The 21,036-nt window shown below is 45.1% G+C and overlaps 1 protein-coding gene and 1 long non-coding RNA gene across 2 annotated transcripts in view; one reads left to right on the top strand and one right to left on the bottom strand.

Moving 5' to 3' along the window:
• Positions 1 to 14,716, bottom strand: part of LOC131089004 (uncharacterized) — a 35,174-nt gene extending 20,458 nt beyond the window's left edge. The window contains exons 1-2 of the long non-coding RNA XR_009115205.1: positions 14,649 to 14,716; positions 13,383 to 13,450 (exon numbers count right to left, since the gene is read on the bottom strand). This is a non-coding gene — a long non-coding RNA (uncharacterized LOC131089004). The remainder of the gene's footprint in view (positions 1 to 13,382; positions 13,451 to 14,648) is intronic.
• A 425-nt stretch (positions 14,717 to 15,141) lies between these two features.
• PARP16 (poly(ADP-ribose) polymerase family member 16) lies at positions 15,142 to 20,410 on the top strand. Its single transcript, XM_058033711.1, has 6 exons — positions 15,142 to 15,333; positions 16,229 to 16,366; positions 17,140 to 17,346; positions 18,416 to 18,587; positions 18,935 to 19,076; positions 19,699 to 20,410. Exons 1-6 carry the CDS (start codon positions 15,142 to 15,144, stop codon positions 19,841 to 19,843), a joined length of 996 nt encoding a protein of 331 aa, XP_057889694.1. The 3' UTR covers positions 19,844 to 20,410.
• Positions 20,411 to 21,036: the final 626 nt, after the last annotated feature.

Raw genomic sequence — 21,036 nt, 5'->3', positions numbered from 1 at the left:
CTCTTCTTTCTAAGCACTGAATTGCCTCTATAATTCCCCATCATTTAGTTGCATAAATCTTGCACAAATAAACCAGCAATTTGCATATGCACAGAAAAGAAATTATAGAAACACAAGGAAAGATGTTATATTTTTCCTTCATAAGCTGGAAATAAATATGCATTGCTTACTGCCTAAGCTGTGTTTGGCCCAGCTCAGAAATAAAAATTTAGGAAACCCTTTAATTTCAATAATAAATACGTATCAGAGGATGAAAAAAATATAATTTGCGGCATATGGAAGCCACAAGTTTCTGGGTTGTTGCATCATGAAGTGCGACGGCAGAGCCATGTATGCCTGCAGAGGATGCAGCATGATCACAGATCAGAGAATCCTAGAATGGTTTGGGTTGGGAGGGACCTAAAGATCAGCTGGTTCCAACCTCCTGCCATGGGCAGAGACATCTCCCACCAGACCAGGCTGCTCTACACCACGGGTCACACCAATGTCTTCAAGACAGTGGCCAAGGGATGCTCACCAGAGCTGACAGAAGAGCAATGCAGAGGGGTGAATGCAGCTGCCTCTGGTGCAGCTCAGTAAAGCACCTACTGAAATAAATGCAGAGGCTCTTGTGGAAGCAAACATCTCTTGAAGATGACACTTCCTTTATGCATCATCTTGATTTTCAGTCACAAAATGCTTATATTTGTTGTGACTTCTATGGAGAACTCTGAGGTTTCACTACCACAGAAACCCCAGGGTCAAGGCCAGAAGCAATTAAATTATATCTCTAAATTATTGAGCCATATCACACCATCTGGCTTTAGACCCACTCGGACCAAGGCACCAGTGGGCAGCAGGGGTAGGAGCAGCTCTGTTTGTCATGCTGGTGGAGGCTGCCCAGGGGAGCAAAATAGCTGTTTCCGATTAACTCCCCGTGTGACTGATCTCATTCTGGAATAAGAGGGTGTTATTCCAAAACACCATAATCCTCTTCCAAATGACTTAATCACGTTTGGAATAATGTGCTTTCCTTCCAAAACATTCATATAGGAAAAAAATCAGGGGTGAAAAAAATCAATCAGAAACAGCCCTTTGTAATAACACCTTGTGCAGAAGAGTTCTCAGTGGGGACATGTGATACCGTGCTGGTTTACAAAGATTTAATAAATCACTATTTGCAGTAATTCCTGCAGGCTGGGAGAGCGGCATGACTGAGAGGCACACAGCATCTCCTCTTCCTCACTCCAAAGCTACAGAACTCCAAAATGATCCCACTATGCACTGGTGCCTCAGGCATTCACCCATGTGTCTTGTGCTCCCTATGGACCATTTATGGCTGGAGCATTGCTGCAAACGCAGTGCTTGGGGATGGTCAGTCAGGCCAAGTTGGAAAGCAAAAGTAGGTGGGAACAACCAGACTGTGTCCCAGGAGAAGGTGCCACGAACATCCACGGGCTCTCTGTCTCTCTGTCTCTCCCTGCTCTGCATCTCCCACACCAAGGGCAGGAGGGCCCTTGTGTCAAGAAGGAGAAAGAAGCAGTGACTTAGATGAAAGCATGAGCTCTCACATCTTTCATCCATTAACTAATCATTCCTCCTGCACAGCACATGTGCCAATTCATCATAGGTGATCAATACCTTCCTTGAGGCCCCAGGATGATGAACGTCTCTGCTGATATTCAAATGACCTTGAGAGAACTGGGGCAGCTCCCTCAGGCACAGGTCAAAGAGCCAAGACTGAAGCATCATGTAAGATGATACATGGTCCCAAAATCTCTCTCTAAGACACAGAGAAATGTTTTTGGCTAAAAAGCTTCTCTAGAACCACAAAGGAAATTTTTAAGTCATGCAGACACTGGAAGATGATGCTGGATCAAGCAGACCTGGATTTTGTGTGCCAGGCCAGAGCAGAAGGCTGTGACAGCTGCCTTCAGAAGTGCAATGTGGTTCCTATCCTGCGCTCTTGCTCTGGGCTTATGGTCAATTCACAGCGTCTCTGTGTAGAATTAAGATGGAGTCACAAGCTGGGACCTCCATTCTTCACAGAGACCAAGAGTTGATGTACTCCTGTGTGGCTCCTTTCTCAGGTGCAGTCCTTTGCTCAATCCCTAAGGCCATTACCTGTGTCAGGGTAAAGACCAAATCTCCCTCTCCAAATCACTGTTCACCTCACCAACTCAGCAGATCCCAGGAGTTGACACCCTCCTGTGTGAAGAACTACTGTCTTCAGCTACAGCTTTCCTCTCTGCCCATATCCAGCCATGCCAGCAGGAAAATAAACTCCAGTCCCACTCCATGTACACTGCAAACTAGGGCTGCCCACGGACTACACACAACATGTAGGGTTTATTTTTCTCAGCAGAGGAGAAGAAAGATAACCATAGATAACTAAAGCAGCTTCTCACCTTCACAAACCTGAAAAGCAATCCCTTAAGACAGTTGTTTGTCCTCCAGAGCTCCATGTTTTGCCCCAAAAATAATTGAAAGAAATGCTGAGAACTGGCAAAGCTCCTACAGTAGTTGTTTGCGTGATTTAGGTTAAAAATAATTGCTGTCCAGGCTTATCTGCCTGACATAAGTAATTAGATCACAGAGTACTTATAAGCTGCCATTTCCTATGAGCATATTTTAACATGGCCTTTATCGTTTGACCTTTATATCTGCAGAGGCTTCATCCGCTCCCTGCTGCTGTGATGGATTTATTTTTGAAGATTGGGCTCAGGCTTGCCAGTCCTCGGGCGAGGATGCAGCACAGGAGACAGATTACAGCCCCAGCAGCTTCTGCAGGGAGGAGGAGAGAGCCTCTCCTTATGTGGAGATGTGCCAGACCCAGACCCTGCTGCAGCTCCACCAGAATTAATCTCCACAGTTAAATTTATTGTTTGCACCAAGAGAAAGGGAACAAGAGAAAGAGCACTAGAAAGGGTTGGGCAGTGTAGAACTGGGGGAACATGGAAACACACCACTGAAAGGGAATGGTTCTTATCATAAGAGATATATTCATATATCTCATATATTAATGCTTTCAAAAAAAAAAAAAATTCATAGATTTTCCCCTCAGAAATGGAGAAGTGTGGTGATCTCCTCTTGTACATCCCAAAAGCAGGAGTGTGCTTCCTGGCTCACGGGTGAAGCAGCTCCCTGACTCAAAGCTCAGAGAGGCCAAAAGCAAAGTGCTAAGAAGAAAAGAACCCAAGAGAATAGATCACTGTCATTACTTTCAGTCACAAAGACAGCTACAGGGAGACATTGATCCTATGCACAACAAAACCTACAGATATAGAGGAGGACTTGAGTCCTCCACAGCTGAACAGCTCTGAATAAATTTTAAAAAACCAAACAAATCTAACACAACATCAACTACTTTCTTTCCATTTTTATAAAGTCCAGACTTGGGTAGGTTCTCTCTTCCCATCAGCATCCCTTGAGAAGCAACTTGACTTTGTTGGAGATGTCAGACTTGTAAAGTAAGAGATTTCATTTTTACACCTCACCCAATTTTTTAATGAAATATAATTTCCTTTTAAAAGACAAATGCAAAACTTCCCTCACAACTGGTGGATATGGTTTTCTTTTATTGTCCAAACTTCCTTAATGACATACAGACCCTAAATTTGAGGGGATTCAATATTTGCAGAGCCTTTTAATATCTTAATGGATGGCAATCTCCTTCCTGTCTTCACGCAGATAACGTGAGACACTGAGATGAGAGTTATTTTGGGAGAACACACAAAGAGGTTGCCTTCCTTAGGGGACCAGGCTGAAAACCCTGGAAGCTGCCAGTCAGGCACTCTTCCTGCTGAGTTTCAAATTATGAAGCAGAACAGTAGCACTGAGCCTCACCTCCATCTGGCAATGGTGGGAGCTCTCCTATCCACATTCGCTAGCACTCCACACCTTTGGAGTAGGTGGAAAGGCCAACGGGAGAGTTCATCCCTTGCCACTTGATAGGACATGACATGGATTGAAAAGTTGCTCTACCACCCATTCAACCAGTGCTCCCTTCCCACCACATCTCGAGCAAGGCCCCAGTCCATTTGCTGTGGTTTTCTGCTGATGGCGTGAGGTGGATTTGAGCAGCTGAGAAGGACCATCAGTCCCATATAAAAGCCAGAGCTGTTTTAGACCTGCTTTCAGAAGTGGTACAGATGGAAACAGCTGCTGCAAACCAGTTTCCCATCAGGTAGGCAAAGCCAAAGGTCTCTTCCACATTCCACAGAAGTTTGTCTCATCTGTGAGTTTGTCTGTTTTAAGGGGAGGCAGAATATCTCTTAATAGGATTTCAGGACTGGTTTATCTATCAAGGACAAAATCCCACAATGAGACGACATCACTGAGAGATTATCCTGTGTTCTCTGAAGGAGAGAGCACAAGATTATCCTGAAATAAGGCTTGTTTCTGTTGAGGTAATGAGAGATAATTAGTAACCCCTTTTGCATAGCTGGGTGACCCAGAGAGCACTCCCAAAGTAGAAAAGCAGCAGCATTTCCAAAGGGAAGAAATCCAAGGTCTGACATGGACTCAATCTGAAAGAAAAACTTCTGGAAAGGATCAGGGCAAGGCCATGAATTTATGAAGTAGTTGTTCGGCTGACTCTAATTTTTAAAGCATTATTATCCTTTTAGCAGGGCTGTCGGGTAGATGGAAGCCAGAGCCAGTGTGATGAAGAGCAGCTGAGTAGCGATTTGCAGCAATTCCTCCTGCCTTCCACACATTTTTCTGCAGAGCAGCAAGCCAAATTGCTTGTAACCAGCTTACTGCAGCCTGAAATGCTGCAAAAAGGGAAATTTCTGGGCTGGTGGTGTAAGGAATGAAGAGGGAGAATGAAAAAGGAAGAGAAACACCAATGGCAGGTCCTGAGATCGACTGGCCTTCCAAAGCCCCAAGCCAGACAGGTGTTGGAAACATTTACTTTGAGGTCTTGAATATTCTTTCTAGACTGACCCAAACAGGGCAAACCAGAGTAATTTCTGCAGATTTAAAAGCATTTTGTGTGCCCTTGCAGCAAATCCTCATCTTGCTCACAGCTGTATCATCTGCATTTCTCCAACAAAAGCATCCCTGTTGGATGCAGCACCCCTCTAACCTTCCAGGTGCTCAAAAGCCACCGTTTAAGTAATGCAATCAAAACAATCCAGCTAAAAGCCTTTCTTCTGGCCTAGACTGACATGAACTGTTCTTAATAAAGCTAAAGTGGGACAACTAATGGGTGCTTATTAGTACAGGCAATGGACTATTCATTCACCCATATAGAGAAACTAATGGGGATTGATGGCCAAAATACAGGATCAGGATTTACCTCTATATAAACAGCTGATAGGCTGATGATCTGATTAATCTTAGGTATCAATGGGGAAAGTTCACACCTGGCTACTAAAGAGATAAACAAAATATGTGAAAAATAGCATCATTGGGTCCCTGGGAAGGTGTCATATTATTGCTGGTATTAGGTGAGATTCCAGAGACGTCCACCTTTCCAAACAGCACAGGTTTGGGAGCAAGTTAGAAGATGGTGTAACCCAGACAATGCAAGAAAGCAGCTGGAAAAACCTCTGGATGAACCTTCACACTCAGAAAGAGTAGGCTTAGATTAGATATTAGAAAGAAATTTTACCCTGTGAGGGTGGGAAGGCACCAGCCCAGAGAAGCTGTGGATGCCCCATCCCTGGAAGTGTTTAAGGCCAAGCTGGAGGGAGCTCTGAGCAATCTGTTGTAGAGGAAAGTGTCCCTGCCCATGGCAGGGGAGTTGGAATTAGGTGATCATTAAAGTCCCCTCCAGCCCAAACCATTCTTTGGTCCTCTTTTTTTTTAAACCACCTTGGATACAATCCTACCTTTTCCTGATTAATCTCCTCCCTTCAGCAAACACTTCCCAAGATTTTTCTAAAACCCAAGATTTTTATACCTTTGCCCTAGAGCTGGTGGAGGAATGGTGTGATTTGCTGAGCTGAGGGAAGGGCATGGTCACCTCTGGGGCTTCTAAGTCACTCTTCCCTGCAGCAAAGCATTCCCTGATTTCCATCCTCCCATTTCCTTCCCTTTGAAAGGCCTCTGACCGGATCACAGATGGCAATTCCTGTGTGACAGATCCTAATGTCATTATTGATGACAAACCAGATGTCCAAGGAGACATAATGCTCCCTTTAATCCAGAATTCATTAAGAGCCTCACCTTTGTAGTTTAGGGTGAGTGCAAAGGTATCTTCATTGGAAGGGGTGGGGGCCACACATTTTTTTTCCTTGTGCCTCAGTTTTCCTTTGCACAGCATGGCTGGAAGTGACTAAACCAGACACCAAAGGCATCCTGTTCTCAATAACAGCATCATTAAAATGCTACAAAAATCTCTCTTGAACTTTACAAGGGCCTTGGAAGGGACATGCTGGATGTGACAGAGTGTGTTATGAACCTCAAGCCATTACAACATGCTGCTCCTGCTCCTTGCTGCATTTTAGGTAAAATAATTCTTAGTCAGAAAGAAAGAATTCCTAGTTTGGGTTATGGAGCAATCCAAACACTTAATGTATCAGTTTGTTTCCTGCCAAATAGGAAACAGCTAAATATTATATATTTTTCCATAGATTAAGTATTGTATAGCAGTCCTGCTATAAACCACTGGATTAAAGGGAATGACACGGGACCAGCATAAGCAGGAGATGCAGTGTGGACCACAGGTAGTTAGCAGCAGGTAAAACACCACAGGTGACTTGTTCCCACTTACATTTTAAAACAAGAGCTCTTGTGCTCGTTATCTCTCTTGGAGACAGGGGAAAAAAATCCCAACAGCCTTTGTGGCAGTGAAGACAAAGCTCTGCTCAGTAGGAGATGTTCTATACAGCATAATGTATGCCGGGAGCGATCCCAGTGCTTTATGGGCCCGCTTAGTGTGAAGTGCAAAACAGGCTTGGGGCTGAGGCTGCATTATTCATGGGGGACCTTAAATATTTCAGTGTGAGGCTGAGGTAGGGAACAATGTAACAATAGTGTATTGTCCCCTTTCGTCCCCTAAAATCATTGTTTGTGTTAAAGAAGGCAAGCAGGGAATCTTTCCCTTTCAGTCTAATGCCATGCACTGACACATCCCAGGGAAAAGCAGGGTAGCAGTGAGGCAAACCCCACAGTCCCTCCAAGGGAGGGGGAATTGTCCTGTTGTCTCCTAGCTCCCAAGGAAATATCAGTTCTGTCTTTAGAAAAGGAACAACTCAGTGCTGGACATATATTTTTGGAGATGATTCACCAGTTCTGTGCGTGAAGGGACACATCAGCAGGTGGGTGTGCAGACAAAGAAAGTTTCTGGCAGGTTTTCCCCTTCGAAGCAGCAGAATTATTTCCACACCACTCTCCTGTGTATGACTTGCTTGATCAGAAGCAATGGCTGTTTTTTAGCAGGGCAGTGGGAATAACCCGAAATGGCAATGTCTGGGGTAATGCGGTCAGAGCAGGGGAGGGCAGAGGCAGGTGAGGAGGCAGAGCTGCCTCTGCGCAGATCCGCTGCTGCCATCAGCCGGCAGCTGCAATCCAGCACAGAGCCCCTGCCTGGGACAGGAGCTAAGGCAGACACAGCACACACCTCTCTACCAAGCCCCTCCTTGGCTGTTTTCACGGAGAAGAGGCATCCTTAGGCTCAAAAAAGAGCAACGCAACAGATGGGATGCTCAGCACAGGGGAAAGCTGGACCTCTCCAGGCAAAATTTGCCTTTAAATGCTGCTTAATCCTCTCCAAAGCCACAGAGGTGAGAGTCACAGGAGCTTAAAGACAAGCCTCGCTGTGTCCCAGGCTGGGTATTTTGGAACTCTGCAGAAGTCGGATCATGCTGGCAGCTCCTCATGGCAGCACAAATTCACCAGTGCTGAATTTGGACCAGAGCTTCAGGGTCCAGTTCTCTTGCAGACAGCCTGGGTCTTGCTACTAATCCCTATAGATCTAGTCTCTTGTTGAGACTCTTGAGCAGAGTGAGCTTTGGCCAAACTTCAGATAACCAGTTATTTCAGATAACATGATTCTGGCCAGCGCTACATGAGATTCCAGACCTTTCTCACTTCTGTTTCCCTTCCTGCAAAGATAAATCTTGGCAGCTGTCTCTCGCACGAGATAAAACAGAACCAGCTCCCCACATCTGACACAGCTGAAGTGCAATAAAATCCCTGTTTCTGCTCCTTTTGGAACCATCAGAAAGAAATTTGAGTGACTTCCCTGACAGTGAGAAATCCTGGTATTTCAGTTTTGATGTTTAAACTCATCCATATTCCTTCTCAGCTTAGATCAAGGTTCACAGCCAGAAATTCACATTCCATAGCCACAAAACCTTACACTAGTCCACTTTGTTTATTTGTGACCTGTTAGACGTGCTGTGCTATCTACGTGGAGTAATTTGCATCCTGTTCCTTCCAAAACAAAGCTGCACAACTCTTCCTTTGAAACCAGCCCTCCAAAGGTGGGGAGACAATATTTCTGAGGAAACAGCCCTTTATTTGCAAGGAGATGTTGCTGCCTCCAGGACAACTGCTGCACATGGACAAGTCTCTTACTACAAGGCTGATATGACCACTTTGCAGACTTCCCTTTTGTTTAGATTAACTGATAATTACCAGGCACAGCTGTTGGGTTTTTTGGGTTTTTTTTTAAGGAGATAGAGAACACAGAGATTGGTGTTGAAGACTGGGCACAACCTGCACACAAACCATGCCAGAGCACTCAGCTTTCTCCAGCAAGAACATTCCTGAGAGCCAAATCCGGATGGAACCCTTGCACTCCCCTGGGTATTCCCATATCATTTATCTCCTTAGCAAAGCTGCAAAGCTCTCATTTGGGATGTGGGGAAGAGGCAACAGGTCTCCCCTTTGCTGCAGGGGTGTCCCTGCAGACCCACACAACCCCTGTGCCATGACAATGGTGCAGCACAGACACTGGGGGTGCTGCCAGCCCAGCTCCTGCCAGAACTGACCCACAGCCCCACTCCTGACCTGGCTTGGATTGGAGTGCATGACCTAGAGGTGAACTGCTCTATATCCCATATCCAGTCTCCCACTGAGTTTATTTTCTGGTGTGGCAGATCAAAGACTGCTGTAAGGAGAAAATCTATCAAAGGCTCAGCACCCCAACATAGATCCAGCTCGCTTTTATGTTTACTTTCAACAAGCATACTCCTTCCTATTGTTCAGCAATTGCTTTAAAATGGACAATTATCAGATTTCCCTATGAATGGGAAAAGTCAGGCAATCATAAATCTTAAAACATGCTACTATCTGCAAACTGCATGTCACACATTATGGAAAAACCAATCTGTGGAGGAAAGCTATTACCGAGTGACCATGTTTGGGCTCAGCAGCTGGTTTTAATTTCAGCAGAGGATCCCCTCTGCTTCCCAGCATCCAGCAGCACTGCTCTCCCCACTGCTTCCCTGTAAGCACTGCAAAACTACAGTGTTGGCCTCACACTACAGCAATTCAGGGCGGCAATCAGCAAGGAGAACTTCTGCATCTTAGACAACTGCCAGCCCCTCACTGCATCTACCTTGGTTTTCATCCCATCCAAGAATGGATTGGGTTGGAAAGGACCTTAAATATCATCAACACTTTCCAATAGACCAGGTTGCATCCAGAGTGTTTGGAAGAAGTGAAAAGTTCTTTTACTTCCCCTATACAATGACCTACACAAGGCTGAACCTGGTGACACACTGCCTTTCATGTCCTGGTACCTCTCAAATGGCACAGAGAGTAAAAGAATGGACCAAAAGATAAAGGTTGGTCTTCTGGACAAAGGAGCAGAGTGTCATTCAGGAATTCCTAGGTGGCATTCTGGCTCTCTCCATCAAAAAGCATTGGAATCTAAAGCAGCCATGAGGACAAATCTTTGTTCTGCTACAGTTTACAAGTGACTTTGGATAAATTCCTTAACCACCCTCAGTTCCCATTCCCCGTGCTAACTGGGATACTCATGCCCAGTTTACTGGGATGTCTCATGAATTATCTGATATTTGGGAAGCTCTTAAATCCATGTAACTCACATGTAACAATGAAATGTGATCCTGCTTTTAGATCAGAACAACAATAATTCAGAACTGAGCACATTTTGTTTTGATTTTCCTAAGACTGAATTCACTGAGACAAGTGACAAAGAAATATGATTCACCATATTCATGACTACTTCCAAAATGGTTTACTTTAATCTGAGCAATTGGAAAAACGTTAAAGGCAAAACTGCTTTACCCAGCTGACTTTAAAAGGTTGTTTCATTCCACATTTCTGTTTTCAATAAACATCCCAGGATAAAAACATCCCCTGCAGCAGATCTATGCAAAGGACAAAAAGGCGTTAAATCCAAAGTGGGGGCGGGTGGAAGAGATAAATAGTTTACTGCTATTATCTTTACCATATGTTCTATTCCAAGTGGATACACATAAACAGCATGCAATCTTCAAGCTCAGCTTTAGACTCTTTGAAGTGACCTGACCATACTACTGATTTATTTCAAACTAACCTTTCTCTTTGAACCTTAGGTCAAGGTTAATTCCATAATAAAACATACCTTATACAGCTGGCTGTTCCAGTGGTGCTAGCAAGGAACGAGGCCCTCAGTCATAAGCATTTGTTTCACTGAGTGTGGTATTGTATTTCTATTTTCCCTTCCCTGTATTAATTTCCTTCACAGACCCTAGTTAAGGGGAAAAAAACCCCTCTTTTCCGGTCCATGAGATCAATTTTAAACACACTGGAATTAAATGAAGACATTTAAGCCACATTTCTTTGCTGAAATGCATCTGCCAACACCAGAAACTATTTTTATTACAGTCTATGTTTAATAATCAGATCTTCAATTTCATAAGAAGCCACACAGCCACGTTATTCAAACTCCTGCACTGGCAACGACCCTTTCAGTATCTTTTATGAAACCATCTCTGCACTGAATCACAGCAAATCACCAAGGATAGCTTTTCTATCTAGGAAAATAAAGTGAGAAAAAAGAAACACATTTCAAGGGCCCTTCTCAAAAAAAACCAAAGGAGAGCTCCTTGCCAGTGCCCCAGCCAGTCTTGCCTGCCTGTAGGTATAGAAGCATGCCAAGCAGGGGTGCAAAGGTGTGGGAGAAAGCTTGGAATGTGGGATGCACTCACTAAGAAACGCTGAGGGGCACAACACATTGTTCAAGCATTGCTCATCAGGTTTTTTCCAGAGGACTGGAAAGATGCTTTTCAATTTCAATCTCCAGCCCATGGCACACACTCACAGCAGTTAATTAAAAAGCAGCAACACCGAAGCTAAACCAGCAGCTGTTCCACATTTCTCCCGACTCCAGAGCCTTGCCAACACGGTGCCTCTTGGAGCTATTGGGAGAGGGATGAGTAGAAACCTTTTTTTGGGTTCGGGGTTTCTGCAAGGCACAGGCTAAAAAATCTTATCTGCTGCAGCTAACCCTGAGGGGAACTGTGCTTTCCCTCCAAAGGAACAATGATGTTATCCAAGCTTATCCTCCCACATTTTGCAGGCCTGAGTCTACAGCAGTTGATGTTCAGGATCACCAACACACCAAGGCACACTTCCCTTAAAACAGCCCCAAAAGCTTTCAGCGCTTCACCTCTGGCTTAGGAACAGCTCTGTAAAACAGGGTTTAGCCCCGTGTTCAATGAGTTTGAGCAGGCAGCACTCTCAGGCAGCATCAATACAGCAAACTTGTTATCTCATCAGTATCTGTCATTGGGAACGCAGCTGAGCCTGCTGTAATGGGAGCCCCATCCATTTGGAATCCCAAAGGTAGGCATCGGTTTTGGATCAATGCTCTCACAATCTCCATTAACTATTAAAGCACCAGTGACGTTTTAGATCTATTTTGGGTTCATTTTTTAAACAATAACAAGGCCATAGAAGGTCTTTCACTGCATTTTGACTCTCTTAGAGTAATATAAAAAGGGGTGGCACAGGAAGCCCAGCATCCCCAGAACTGATGTGGTTCCAAGGAAAACCTTTCCCCTCCAGCTCTCCATTCCCATTTCACCACAAGGTCTTTCTTTTCCAGCTTCTCCTCAGGGACTACTGCCTATTCCCACTCCTTAATCACATGCCAGGACACTCCACTTCCAACAGCAGGGCCCCAGCTGGCAGTGTCCTGCATGTCCTGTTCTTGACCCCATGCTCTGTCCCAAAACCAGAGCCCTGGGCAAACTTGGAGGTAAAAGATACAGGATGCAGAAATTCCCAAACAAGAGACACACCTTTTGCTGTGTGGTGTGTCATTACTTGTCCCACAGATATCAAAAGCAATAGTCCCCCTGTTTCCTCTAACACAGTAATTGGTATCTTAAGTGAGGGCACAGGAATTATTAATATCAGCTCAAAAGCTCAAAATAACAACGTAAAATTCCACCTAAATGCATAGAAAGAGACATCTCTACCATTTTCTAAACTTCTTCAACAGGCACCAAAAAATATTACATCTAATGATTTATTAGTGAATGAAATCAGCCAATTAGACAGCCAAGGACTGATTTTGAAAAAAAGGATCACACAGAACAATTTAATATCATGGGAGATAATAAACATGTCCTGAGCTGGATCACTGAATGATGTTGCTAACAGCCTGTCAGAGATATCAGATATTTAGAGCAGAATAAGGCACCACATCAGATAAAGTAAAATACATCCTCTCAAGGATATAGAAATATGGAAAGGAATCACTCCAGCTGCATTTCAAGTCTGGGTAATTTCCATAACTCCTGAGAAAAGGCTTTGTGTGGTGTTAGCTCTCTTCTTAGGGCACCCATCCATGCTGCTGGCATGTGGGAGACCCTCTGGAGCAAGTTGGAAAATAGCACAGATCTCACAGACTGGACAATGTTCTAAAGATAAAAACATGCACAGGTATCTACTAAATTGAGTAATGTAAACTGAAGGCACCTTTAAAGTAATTTTGTCTACATGCTGTCATTAAATATGTCAGACTCAAGCAAGTATTTGTACTGCCCTAAAAATGATGGCTTAATAGTACAGACTTTTTGATGCAGCTGCTATGGAAAGGTGCTTTTCTGGATAAACTAGTAAAAAGCAAGTAAACAAAGCTACAACTCAATTCAATTATATCTATTATTGTGAAATATCTTACAATTTAATGCAACAGTGCACAGGCTATGATCTATCTGGTTATATCCAAAATTTTGAAATTTCATAATTATTAAGTGTATTCAGAATTATTAAAAATTTCAAGTCATTCAAGTGGATGATTAAGAATGGGAATTCTGCACCTTGGGAATCAAGTTCCCTTTTTTTTTTTTGCTTTTGACCAGTTTCACCTTAGACAGGATATAACACAGCTGGTGTTCCTCTTAAAGAAGGCTGCCAATTGCAGCTCCAGCTAGATCTGGAAATCCAGCTACAAGATGAGAGCCCAGTAAAAGGTATGCACAACTGACCTTAGCATTTTTCTGAGCATCTGTGCATGCCTGCATCAGTTCCTTCGTGGATATGTGCAATATCCCTCCTGAATGAAGAAACCAAGAAAGGTGTTAGAAGACTTCAAATATTGTTATACATTTCCAAAATTTTACTCAAGATACCAATATCTGATATCTAACAGCATTTGGGCTGAGGAGGCTTCCACCTTGATGATGGGAATTTCTAAGACATTTTGGGACTGGAAAGAGGCTTCACAGCACTAACATCACACCAGCATTCCAGGGAGGAACACTGAGCCTCAATTTCAAGCAACATAGGGAATGCAACCTGATGAAGAGGTTCAATTAAAATGTGAATTCCTCTCCCTTAATCCTGCAATGCCAGTCTGCAGAGATGACTCAAACAAACCTGGATTCTTCCTTGAGACTACAAATTTGGATGACAAAGGGAATTGTTGAGGAGTAATGACATCAACATGTTTTTGACTTAAGTAAGTCTGTTAAAATTAGAGCTACATAAAACCAAATTTGACACAAAAAACAGTCTCCTTAGATAACCCTTCTAGTTAATCTGCTCTTTCTCACGAATGCAATGCCCAAGATGGGAGTTTGTATCTGCCAGGCCCCAGCAGTTGAGGGCAGGGCCCTGGGACCCTCCCTGTGCTGTGCAGAGGATGGGGCACAAGCCACCTGACATGGCCACTGTGCAATTAACACCCCAGCACACTGTCAGCGTCCCCCCTCTGTCCCCTGCCATGGGCTCCTGATGTGCTTGCACTCTGGGTATAAAGAGCTGGGGTCCCCCTCCATGTCCTCTTTGCCCCATGGTCTTGGGGCCTGACTTGGTTTGTATCTGAGGTAAAGGTGACATTTCCCCTCCTGACCCATAAACCCTTCCAGTCTCTGAGAGGAACATGCAATTGCTCCCTTTACGCCCTCCAGGTCACTACCCGAGAAGATGCTGCTGTACCCTGTAGGCCTCTCGCAGTTTCCACCTGAAGAGAAAGCACCATTCTCCCATACCCCTCTCCCAAGTCTCTACCTGTGAGGGTGACCCCATTTTTCACTTGTACCCCTTTTCCCAATCTCTACCTGAGGGCAAGGTGCCATTCCTGTCTATACCCCTCTCCTGGTCATCCCCTGAGGGGAGGGTGCCATGGCCCACTCTACCCAACCCTTGATCAACACCTGAGGGGACGGCGCCATTTTCCCACGGCACCTCCCTCAGTCTCATCCTGAGGGGAAAGCACCATTCCCTCGACATACTTTTCTTCAGGTCATTACCTGAGGCAAAGGTGCCATTCCCTTTCGTACACTCTTCCGATTTCTGCCTGAGGAGAAGGCGCTATTCCCCACGAACCTTCTCCCGGCCTCTGCCTGAGGGGGAGATGCCACTGTGTCCCTGAACCCCACTCCCGGTCTCTGCGTGAGGGGGAGATGCCACTGTGTCCCTGAACCCCACTCCCGGCCTCTGCCTGAGGGGAAGATGCCACTGTCCTCTGTAATAATCTCCGGTCTCTACCGGAGGGGAAGGCGCCATTCCCCCAGACCTCCGTCCCCTCTCCCCATCCCCACGTAACGGGGCACAACCGCCCGCCGCCCTGGCTCCCGGAGGCGCACCGACCGGCAGCTCCGGAGCGGCGCGGGGCGGGCGGAGGCGGCTGCGGGGCGGGGCGGCGGGGCCACGCCGCGGCCCCGGCGGCGGAAGGGGCGACGCCGGCGGGGCGGGCGCTGCCGCCTTGTCGGAGCGGCCGGTGCTCGGCAGCCCCCGCCGGGCATGTCAGCACCGGGCCCCGGCCCCGGCGAGGCGGCCCTGGGCGCCAGGGAGGCGGCGCGGCGGGACCCGCTGGCCGCCGACCTGCGGTGCAGCCTGTTCGCCGCCGCGCTGCAGAGCTACAAGCGCGATTCGGCGCTGAGGCCCTTCCCGGGCCGCTACGCCAGCGGCGACAGCAAGGACTTCGAGGGGCTGGTGAGTGCCTGGGGCCGGCCCGGGGAGGCTGCCCGAGGCGCCAGGGCACCTGCCCCGATGGGGAGCACAGGCTGCCCGCAGAGGTGAGGGCAGCGGCGCCGCAGGGTCACGGATCAATCAGGATGAAAGGTTTAGCCAGTCAAGAAATCCGGGTTTAAAGTAGTATTTGGGATTCTGACCGATAAACCCACACTGGGAAACGCCCAGATCCGGTGTGGACAGCACATGAAGTAACAAGCCATAGGTAACAGGTAGGGAGGCGACAGGACGAGAGGGAGCGGCCTCAAGCGGCTCAAGATTGAGGATTCTGGAACATTTCTACCCTGAAAAGGTGGCTGGGCATTAGCACAGACTGCCCAGGGAAGTGATGGAATCACCATCCCTGGAAGTGTTCAGAAAACACGTAGATGTGGCACTGGGGGTCATGGTTTAGTGGTGGGCTTGGCAAAGTTAGGCTAAGGGTTGGACTCAGTAATCTCAGATGTGTTTTCCAGCCTGAATGTTTCTAATACTATGTGAAGTGTGATGAGAGCTTGCCAACGTTACATTCAAATTCATATTGAAGGATTTGCATGTTGCATGACTTGAACACTCCCATGTCAGGTGTACTGCACATGCTGCTCTGTGATAGATTGTTTTCTCTCAGGAGTGCGTCTGATTGTTCCTGTACAAACCCTACAGATAGCGTTTGTAAATATCACTGTTTGTAACTTGCCTGCTATTTGCGTTCAGAGCAATTGACAAACTTCCCCACAAACTGGAAACAAATGTTTATATCTCAAAACAGAACTTGTTTTTCAGTTGGTTGGGGTGAAATATTGTTTCGTTTTCACTAGAGGTCCCTGTTTAATCGCAATGGCACTAAGGAGCCTGTGCTGAATGCCTCTGTTGTTAGCTTGCAGATACCAAGGCTCTACCAAGCCTCAAAGAGCTTCTGGAATCTGTTCCAAATACAGATACAAGGACCTGGGAGCTGTTTAGTTGGATTCTATCATCTAAAGTCTTCATGATACAAAGTACTAAGAAACAGGAGGTAAGTTTTGAATTCTGAAAATCTAAATTAGAATTTGGCTTTTGAGGCAAACTTGCTCTTCAGACACTATTTCCTCCTCCCAGAATTAAGTTGGTTATTGTGAGAGCTTGACAGCTGAACATAAATCCATTCTTCTCTGTATATAGAGAGGAATGCTTTAAAGTAAATTTTCAGGAACACTGGTTGGAAGAAAGAGTTACCAATGTCAGTAGTTGATGATGGACAGTGATTGTAGTTGATTACTGCAGCTAACATGACATGCACGTGCATGGTTTAGGCTGAGAGAGTCCAATTTGGGTGTCATGGAGCTGGGTCCTGCTTGTCACTGAGAAAGACAACTCTTGTCTTCTGCCCCAAAAAGGGAAAGGTTCAGAGCCACTCAGGCACTTCTGTAACAGGGATCAAAATAGTTGTAGAGATTAGCAGTAAGCTGAAAACAGCTTCTGTTTTTGTTTTTTTCCTCTTGCAAGATCAGCTGATGAATATATTAATAGCCAAAGCAGAATTGTGATATTGTCCTTGCATAATAAATTAATTCATAATTACAATTCAGGTTTGGGGTTTTTTTTCTGGAGACAAGATTAAGGATTTAACTTCAATAGCAAGAAACTGGCAGGATTTTTACTTACTTACTCCTTCTGAATTGTGAGAGTGTTGAATTCTAACTCAGAAAAGCATAATCAGAATCCATTAAACACTATGAAGGGACGGGAAGCGGAATTTCCAGTGAGTAAACTAACCACATAAACCAACATTGATATTCTGTTTTTAAGTACAAGAAGATCCAGGAACTCACAGGGATGTCTGGGGCTGCAGTTCCTGCTCCAGACTATCTCTTTGAGGTCATGTACTGTGATCAAATGGACACTAAGTTTGCTGAGACCAAGGGAGAGCGGGACCTTATCTACGCCTTCCACGGGAGCCGCCTAGAGAACTTCCATTCCATCCTGCACCACGGCCTGCACTGCCACTTGAACAGGGTGAGGCTCCTGCCATTGACACCATCTTCCCTTGCTCACTTGCAGCTGGGTGTGCGTTTTAAAAATAGGCCCAGATTCCTTTTGGGGTATGAAATGTGCTGATGCTCTTGTTCTGCTGTGTTCATTTCAGTGTAGGCCTTCGCAGATGGCCGTGTTGGATTTTCTAGTGCAGCCTGAGGGTAAAAACTGGAAGTGGCATGAAACCCTTTTCACCAGTGTGACAAATTATGACTGTCCTTTGCTTCTTTATAAGGAAGTGTAATTCCTCTGAAAATCCTGTCCTGTCTGACAGCCTGCAGCTGGGAAGTGCCTGTCTGCAGAGACGGAGGATAGTGGAGATTTTCTGCCTGGCCTTGTATTCAGCAAAGTTTCAGGTGCTGCTTGCCACTGGAGCCTTCTTAAAATGGTCTGGTTCAGGGAAACATCCCACAGGATTTGCACCTCTTCTGATTTCAGTGGAAGGGAAGTTGAGATTCCTGGCTTTTTGTGTCAGCTGTGAGGCAGCTTTGACACAGCACCTGCTTGACATTCCAGTCAACCTGGATTGTGTTTTTTCCCCACATTCTCAATGAGTAATGGTTTACTGGGTACAATGGACTTACTGGAGTAATAATTTTAGCCAGTGTGGCAAATTGAAAAGTTCTTTCCTCTTTTCTAGTAAAGCATGGATTTAAATGAAGTAAAGCCTTGCCTTGTTTGGGGAGTTTAGATTACTTGAATGATGACAGTCTCAATAAATCGATGAAATGCCTTTTAACAGCGGTGCAGTCATGTTGATGTAAAATACTTTTGCTGGCAAACTAACTCCAAATCCGGGAAAGCATGAATCTGTCCACACCAAGTGCTCTGCCAAGCAGCTAATTTGAGGGATGGGAGAGGGCAGCAGCCCCACCCCAAGGAAGTTGTGCCAGGACAAAAACAGTGCATGGACCAGGCCCAGCATGGGTCAGAAAGGCCTTTCGTAATTTACCTTCAGGAGCAGAACTGCCAGTCTGAAAGGAAAGAACACTTGTATGTTGTTTGAGGTTTGCAGCACATGATTTTAGGGTGGATTTCTGCTCTGTTTCAGACATCCCTGTTTGGTGAAGGCACCTATCTGACCAGTGACCTGAGCCTGGCTCTGCTGTACAGCCCTCACAGCCTCGGCTGGCAGCGAAGTGCACTGGGCTCTGTCCTCAGCTGTGTGGCTGTCTGTGAGATCATTGACCACCCAGATGTAAAGTGTCAGGTGAAAAAGAAAGGTGAGGCTAGCACAGTAATAACTGTGTAGCAGTTACATCTGTCCTTCATGTTGTTTTTCTTTCCCTGTTAATATCAGTGGCTCCTTGAGCACTGGATGGGAGATTTACCTCCTTGTCACCCTGGTCTGGGCCATAATGTCATCCATACCAAGGATGACTAGGAGTGGTATAGCCTCAAGCAAACTTCTCACTCTATTCTTGGATGCTGAGGGATTCAGGGGAATACCAAGACTAGATTTTTGGTTATCTCATTCCCATTCTTCTGGGGGGTGTGTATGGGGGTGTTGGTTGTTTACTTTTTTTACAGTTACTTGAAGTTCTTCAATTTTTTTCTTTTCCCAATTCAGATTCAGAAGAAATAGACAGAAAAAGAGCAAGAGTGAAAAACAGCGAAGGGGGAGACGTACCACAGAAATACTTTGTTGTCACAAACAACCAGCTTTTACGAGTTAAATACTTGCTAGTGTATTCACAGAAGCAGCATAGGAGGTAAGAGTTCAGCTGTCTAGAGGGATGAGCTGCTACAACAGCCAGATAAACACATCTCATTGTTGAAAAACAACAGAAAACAACCAAGAAAGATATACTGCACTGCCAGAATTTGTTTGTAGCCCTGTTTCCTATGGAAATAAGTCTTACAGCATCATGTTGCCCCTGCCTTGCTCTTTGACATTCCCAGGCTCAGCTAAATTTGCTTTTTTTACCAGACCTGTAAGCACTTAGAGTCTTTGAGAGGTCTAATTATCTGCTTGTGGCAGGAATCCAAGAGTGAATGTCTGGTGAGTGCACCTCTTACAACTGCCTCAGTTTTAACTCTGCCCTTGTCTATCCTAAGTGGCAGTGTTCACTCAGCTACTCAACACATGTCTACAGGCCAGGCAGCTACAGCTCCAGACCACAGGGAAAGGTGTGAACATGGGGAGAAAAGACAGGATTGTGCACAGAGACTTAAGGAAAAGGGATGTGGTGGAAATCAGGCTGCCTTAGTTACAGAGATTGTGGAACAACTTTCCGTTTTTATAAGATTTGCTTAAAATAATGAAGCCTGAAGTACTTTTTGCCAAGATATTTGTGCATCTCTGACAGAATTCATGCCCTTTTCCCCTTTCAGGCCTTCTAATGAATCTTCCTGGTTCTACACCCACCGTTTTGCTGTAATGATGATGCTGTACCTGCTGTTGCTGATAGCGATAGGGGCCAGCAACTCACCAACCTTCATCTACTACTGGCACAGAATGTTTGACTCGGAGAGATGAACCAGCCGAGATGATAAACTGTTCATTTCACCACGTGCCTTAACAACAGCTGATCTGCAGTGCACTGCCTGTCTTCCAGAGCTCTGGAAATAAAGGTGCCCACTTCTGTCACCAATATATTAATCCTCATGGCATCTCTGCAATTATTCTTATTTCTGTGTTCCTGGGATTCATGAGGATGCCTAGTACAGCTGAAAAGGATCACTGTGGTGCAGCTTAGCATGAGCCAATTGTTAAGGGTCCATGGAAAAAAGGTTATTTAAGATTAATGAAAACTAAGCATAGAAACACTCAGGTGTAACTTATTTTCTGTCAAGCTGAAGTATGTTTGCACAAGTTGGAAAGGAGGATTTTTCTGGATGTCAGGCAAAGCAACCTGTTTGGGAATCTTATCAGTGTGTTTTCAGAAACTGAATCTCGTGATGTTTGGCATGTATCAATGCAGATGGAATTACTTTTAAAATTTTAAAACTAACTTTGGCCAGGAATTTTTATATTTGAGCATAATGATTGTAAGAAAAAAAAATCAGTAAGAAATAAAACAACCGCCAAATGGAAGAACTTAAACGGTTTCTAGTATGTTTTTTTCCCCTCTGTAGAACATTGTTGTGTTTTAATCCCAGCTGGCAGCTAAGCACAAATCCAAAACATAGTTACTGCTCTGCTATGAGGAAAATTCATTGTATCCTGGACAAAACCAGCACAAACATCTACAAGGCTTGTGGTCTCAGCCGTGATCTATCTTATCCTAGCTTACTGTGCAGATTAGACAACCCAAGGGTTTTCAACATCAATACTGAATAAGGATTGTTCTTACCAAACTGAGGATTTGTTAGAGAATACACCACGTGCAAGTTAGCAATGCAACATACACAGGGCAATGCTCTCTCCTCTCTCCCTCCTGTCAAGTCATTTGTGTTTGCTGTTTGTTGTGTTTGCAAAGCAACCTACAACTGCCTGAAACAGAAAAGGGAGCAAAGCACTGTCCTCTGATTAGTGACTGGGCATGGGGTAATCCCATGAAGACCCAGGGATTCTAGGCAAAGAAAAGTCAGATAGGTGCCACAGTTCAGTCTTGCAGTCCAGCCTTTAGTAGATTTGATATATGCAGATTTTCATTGCACAGTGAACCCTAACCACAAAAAAAACCCCAACTCATCACATATTTCCAGCAAATGAGTATGTGATTACTA

This window comes from Melospiza georgiana, chromosome 13 (assembly GCF_028018845.1).
Source record: "Melospiza georgiana isolate bMelGeo1 chromosome 13, bMelGeo1.pri, whole genome shotgun sequence".
Lineage (NCBI taxonomy): Eukaryota > Metazoa > Chordata > Aves > Passeriformes > Passerellidae > Melospiza > Melospiza georgiana.
The sequence above is the reverse complement of the archived record's forward strand: the minus strand, read 5'-3'. Positions and strand labels throughout refer to the sequence as shown.